The 6,195-nt window shown below is 42.3% G+C and overlaps 1 protein-coding gene across 1 annotated transcript; it reads right to left on the bottom strand.

Annotated features, from left to right (window-relative positions):
• Positions 1-1,921: 1,921 nt before the first annotated feature.
• p2ry1 (purinergic receptor P2Y1) lies at positions 1,922-4,953 on the bottom strand. Its single transcript, XM_074679653.1, has 2 exons — positions 4,567-4,953; positions 1,922-4,333 (listed from the first exon to the last, which is right to left on the bottom strand). Exon 2 carries the CDS (start codon positions 4,302-4,304, stop codon positions 3,243-3,245), a length of 1,062 nt encoding a protein of 353 aa, XP_074535754.1. The 5' UTR covers positions 4,305-4,333; positions 4,567-4,953; the 3' UTR covers positions 1,922-3,242.
• Positions 4,954-6,195: the final 1,242 nt, after the last annotated feature.

Below are 6,195 nucleotides of genomic sequence, written 5' to 3' on the forward strand. Positions count from 1 at the left end.
CAATGGCACAAATTAGCAGCACATTAGCAAATGACCCGAAAATTATGTTCCTGTTGTCTGTTTATCAACCAGAGGAGAACTACTGCTTTAAACTATACATTTCAATGAACCTCTAACTTTTTTCTCCTCTCCTTTTTTCAAAGCATAATCTATAAACAATACAGTGAGCAATTAGCATACTAATGCAGCATTAGCCAAACTGTTTTTATGACAGGCCGTGGCTGAAACCACATAACCTCTTACAAACTCTAACATCCTCTCCTTGTGATGATTTCACTAAAAGTTTCTGATCATGAAGCTAACATTTCCATCAGTGTATAGAGAAGTCAACAACTATAAACAATTGTGTCTTTACAAACTTTAAATCATTTTTCACCACATAAATTATGCTCTAGTTAGCTAGCTAGCTCCACCAATTGTATTGTTGAAAGAGCATTTTAGGGTGATTTGGTATGACTAGTGAGCTCCTGGTTCATTGTTAGCATACCAAATAACATAAATAATAAAAAAAAGGAGGAGCATACGTCTTATGGATTGTACAGTGCTCAGTATTAACTATGTGGCATTTTTTTTTTTTTTTTTACTTTTAAGAGATACTGAGACAGTGCTGAGTTAGATCCTTATAGGTTAGCTGTTTGGTTGGCTATTACCCTATTGTCACAAGCGAAACTCCTTCCACTAACACCAAACACACGCTAATATATATCAGTCGAAATTACTCTTAAAAGTGATTAAATAGAGAGCTCCTTTCATGATTCCACAACAGTAGCAGTTTTCAGAAATGCCTTACTGAAATAAAATGAATGATGTTCAAAGCCAACACGTGCTTTTTTTTATAGCAACTGGATCTTAATATACTTACAACCACACACAAAAGGTACTCCTTACAGTGATTCACAGCTTGTTACAAGATAGTTAGATCCACTTACTCACTGTTTGGAGAGCTACAATGCATTTTAAGAAAATGTGGGTGTTAGTGGTGAAATCTTATTTCAAAGTCAAAAATTCTACCAAATATTTTTAACTGTGTAAAATAAAATCACATTGCTTACATCCGCTTCAAACCGGTTACAGATGATGTTCATGTACCAACTTTCGGTGACATTAAACAAAGGGCAACTCCGCTTTTTTGACACTTTGACCTTAGTTATAGGTGTGTGCATGCTCATAAACTCACTCAGACAAACATCGTGCAGCTTGGAGTCCTTCAGAAGTTATTTAGATCCAACCCATTTTAGCCGCACTTAGCGGGGGCCACGGCAAGGGAGCTTCAGCGCGGGACGTAATCTCTATAAAATCGCTCATTTCGGCAATATTTTTTCATCCATAGCCAGTGTTATCATAAAGTCAGCTCATCTACCGTCTTCAGGTAGGTCAGCTGACCCAGAGCTGACCTGGTAAACAAACGTTTGACGGTTGTCCTTACCAGTTTGAGCCTGAGTACACGGGCGAGGAGCTCCATGAAAGAAGGATGCAGAGGGAGAGAGACGAAGCTGGCTCGAGAACAACAAACAGGAGCACGTCCACGACTCAATGCGAACTGGTGGTGCGCTTGTGGAAAGTGTTTGCCTATGGCAACAGAAGAGGAATGTGTTTGTGATAACGATGGATAGCGATAGATGAAAAAATATAGCCGAAATGAACGATTCTGCAGAGATTATGTCCCCCGCTGAAGCTCCCTTGCCGTGGCCCCCACTAAATGCGGCTAAAATCGGTTGGATCTAAATAACTTCTGAAGGACTACGAGCTGCACAATGTTTGTCTGAGTGAGTATATGAGCATGCACACACCTATAAATAAGGTTCAGGTGTAAAAAAAAAACGGAGTTTCCCTTTAAATAAATTGGACGGGAATTTCAGATTTCAATTTTCAGGGGCTGAAAATCACCCTAAAAGAAACACATGTATCATGTTGCACTGTCTTGCATGTTTTAAATATAAAATTTATTGACAAAGATGCATGTGGCCCCAAATATCCTGTACAGGTGATTTCACTTCCTTTTCTTGACAATAGCTGACCACATTACAGATTTACGAATGTATTAGTGCTAACATCAAACATCTACACAGTCCAGATTAAAATATACACAGAGAGAGCTCCACCATCAATTCTCCAGAGTAATGACGACACGGTACAAAAGAGAAATGATTATCTGTCAAAACACGGACACAGTGCAGAAATTACTTTGAGGTATCTCATACAGACATGTCTTCAATATGTTGCTGGAGTCGAAGCAGGTGATTGAGTGTGTGTATGTGTTATTTATCACAAGTGCTGCAAAAAAACACAAACAGTTACTACTGTGGTTAGTCAGTGTGTCACTGGTGGTTTCTGATACTGGACTCATGCACTAAAGATCTGGATTAGTGATACCGACTAGCACAAATCAATAACACAAGGTATTCTGGAACGTCACAACATCCTGTACATTACACCTCCAAAAAACATTCATTGTAGTTTTATTATACACAAATACTGTGAGTATTATCTTCTTGTTTTCAGCGTCTAAAACAGGTTAACAAGCAGAGAAAGATTGTGGTAACAGAGCCATTGCAGACCTCAACCTCAGAGCTGTCAAAATGAAAAACTAGTCGACCACATTCCTCCCCTCAGTCAGTAATAGATGGAGGAAGAAATGAGGAGTGATGGGTGGCTCTCTGTGTGGAGAGTCCCCGGTCATAGTGCATTACAATGTCTGCACGGCACATCCATGCAGCAAATCTCAGGTTCAGTGCATTTACTTTTTCCTCTAAGAGCCATCTCAGGTACACTTCCTTAAGCACACGCTCTCACCTGCTTAATAGGTATTGATTTAGCATCAGTTCAGGGGTAGGGAAAGATTTTATCTGTCCTTACACCTATTTTGTTCAGAACAGAGTGAAGAGCAGGAGATTAAAGCTTATAGAGAAACACATTCCCCCCCCAGCTTCACTGGTCACGCTGTTCATTTTCTCTGAAGTGTAAATAACACTTTCCACTCAACAGGAATGACGAGAGATGGCTCTAACATTGAGTACAATACATGTACAGGACAATACAGTACGGTAGCTTATCAACATCAACAGGCTGCAAGCGAGTGATGGTTATTACAGGGCTGAGTATAGACTATTTATCCTACAGTTCAGTAAAGTCATCGCCCATCCTGTTTGACACAGCCTTCAGACCCATGGTGCATTTATTTACTCGTTACAAAGTCCATCATGCTTTCAGAATCTAACAGAGGCACACACCCATGACTAATGTCAATGCCTGCGTTCTCCGTTCTCCACAAACTCAGCCAGGCTGTTCAGAGCCGTCTCCTCACTCTTAGACTGCAGGACATGCTCCCCTTTTTTGGAAGGCTTTTTTGTGGCCCGTGACAGCTTCCTCCTGAACGTATCCCCAGCCAGGAAGTAAAGAATGGGATCCACGCAGCTATTGAGGCTGGCTAAACCTCGAGTCACCTGGTAGGTGGCGTACACACGGTTGTTAAAGTCACACATGTCTGGGCCCTGGAAGTACAGCCTGGCACGCATATTCAGGTTCTTCATCACATGGAAAGGCAGATAAGAGACAGCGAAGACTGCCAGCACGATGATGACGAGGTGGATGGATTTCTGCCGCAAGGGGGCGTTGTTCATGTCATTGTAGATCAATGCTTTCACGATCATGCCATAGCAACAAAATATGATGATAAAAGGGATGCAGAACCCAAATACAGTCAAAGTCATGCTGTAGATGAAATAACCAGGTAGCTCATCCTTAGTTGTAGTGTCATAGCAAGTGGTTGCATTACCCTTTTCGCCAGTCCTTGAATAGTAGAGGATGGGGGAGATACCTATAACAACTACAATCCACACCAGAGCGCTGGTAATAACAGCGTTTTTCTTCTTCAGTCGACCCAGAGACTTGAGCGGATGCACCACCCCAGTGTACCTATGCACGCTGATGCACGTTAAAAACAGAATACTACCATACAGGTTCACATGGAATATAAAACGCTGCAGTCGACATAAAATGTCCCCAAAAATCCAGTCAGTTTTGTTGAAGTAGTAGAAGATAAGGAAAGGCAGAGAGAGCACATAGCAGAAGTCAGCCAGTGCCAGGTTGAACATGTAGACGGAGATGCTGCTCCACGGTCTCATGTGGCACACGAACATCCAGATGGCCAGGCTGTTGCCAACCAGCCCTGTGATGAAGACCATGATGTAGACGGTGGGCAGGTAGTAGAACTGGAAACCAGTCTTGGTGAGGGAACATCCTCTTGTGTGGTTATGGAGATCAGTTACATTCAGCAGAGAGGTCAAGTTCAGGTCTGTGGTCATGGTGTCAGGGGTGGAGGCAGGTCCTTTTACTGCATGAAAGGGGGTGACACATGAGGACACGAGTCTTTAATTTGGAACTAAAACACAGTCTCTATCCCCAGATATCAGGTAAGTGATCTGCTGCTGTTTGCATTCAGATCCAGTCATGCACAGACTCGACAAAACTTAATTTTGCGTAACGCTTACGTCCCGCGCAACAAACACTTGACTGATTCACACACACTAACACACACAGTAATAATTAACGTATTACAACACCCACCGCTGAGAGTGACTTGTATTCCACATTCCTGTAGCCTTCACAGAGTCAAAGATTTCAGTCAGCACACGGGTGAGGCGTTACGAGCTGTCAGGTGTCTTCATTCAGTCTCCTAACAGTGTTGGAAATTGTTTTTTAAAAAGTTAAAATATCCTTCGGGTTTGTGCTGACACTTCAAGGGGGGGGTAAAGGAGTCCGACGTCGGTTCGTCATGCAGGGGCGACGATTTCCCACAACAGCGGCGGTGGGACGCGCCGGAGACAGCTGCAGGCTCTGGCACGAAGAGCAGGAATTGCAAGCAGGCGAGAGGAGGCTCTCCGCGCTGTGGAGAGGGGAGGTGCGCGCAGCACAAAACCACCGAGCTGCTTCCCGACTCCAAACGCGCTCTTGTCTGTTCCTCCCTCCTCCCACTGGACCCTGATCGTATCTGACCTGCACAGACGCGCAGATTATGGGTATAGAAATATACACAATAACACACTGAGTCCATTTAGAGTGATTTATTCAAACGTAAAGACTATTTAAAAACCCAAGAATCCTTTCCCACCAGGGAAGCATCTAAAGCTAAGATTATTTGTAGAGTTATGCAAAACACTTATTTTATGCTCGTATTTCACATGCCATAGGTTTAGAATAATATTTTGGATTTTTCCTTTTTTATTAGTTAATGGTAGTGTAGAGAGAAAAGTCATTTTACCCTCAGTGAATCTGGTTTAGTCAGAGCTGCACTAAAACGATCTTTCATAGAGGGGGCTTCTTCTTGTCATTCAGAGATGCATGAAATATTCCTCCACAGAGACAATCATAAAAAACAAGGAGCAATTCATTAGAATAGAAGTGGGAGATATAAAACAATAAATTATTGCCTTCTTCATCAAGTTGGTCATTTAGGGTCTTCTAAAATGCTGAGACAGACGTGTGGGGCAGAGCCAAGGACGGAGACTGGCAGATGCAGCAGAAGGATGGTGAAGAATAGTGAAGTAGTGAAGGGATCAGCCTTGGAAGGAGAGAGCCAAAGGTTAAGTTAATTATGCTGTGACTCCAGACATCCTAGAAATGGTGAAAAGAGGAAGAAGCAAAGAAGATAGTGATTATCTAATGGATGCTATTTAAAAGGAAGGGAATTAATGACAATCGCAAGGCTGGTGGAAATCCATTATGGTCTGTAGAGGATGTAAGGTGGGGTGTAGTTAGGTGGCCTTTCCAATAACACATTAAAACACATCACAGAGGCTGAATATATACATGTCTGGAAAAACAACAAGCTCAGTACTTTGTGTTATCTAAACCAGTATGTGCACTTAGCAGACAAATCATGGTGATGCTTTGTTACTTCGATTACTCATGAATTCCAGTTTATTTTTCAAGAAAACAAAGCAGAAATCTGAACTACTTTCATAGTCTTTAAAATCCCTGGCCCCCCTTTAAAATAGCAAATGCAAAAGCCTCTTGTAATTTCCCAGCATTCATTCATTTTCTATTCCACTTATCCTGTTCAGGGTCACAGATGACTGGAGCCCATCCCAGCTGTCTTAAGGTGAGATACACCCTCACTGTGAGTGACTGGTGCCAGTCGTTTGCAGTATAGACATACAGACAGACAACCTTTCACGCACACATTCACACCTAAGA

Source organism: Halichoeres trimaculatus, unplaced genomic scaffold (assembly GCF_033239565.1).
Source record: "Halichoeres trimaculatus isolate MK-OKI-2021-1 unplaced genomic scaffold, fHalTri1.1 fHalTri1_scaffold_9, whole genome shotgun sequence".
NCBI classification, from domain to species: Eukaryota; Metazoa; Chordata; class Actinopteri; order Labriformes; family Labridae; genus Halichoeres; species Halichoeres trimaculatus.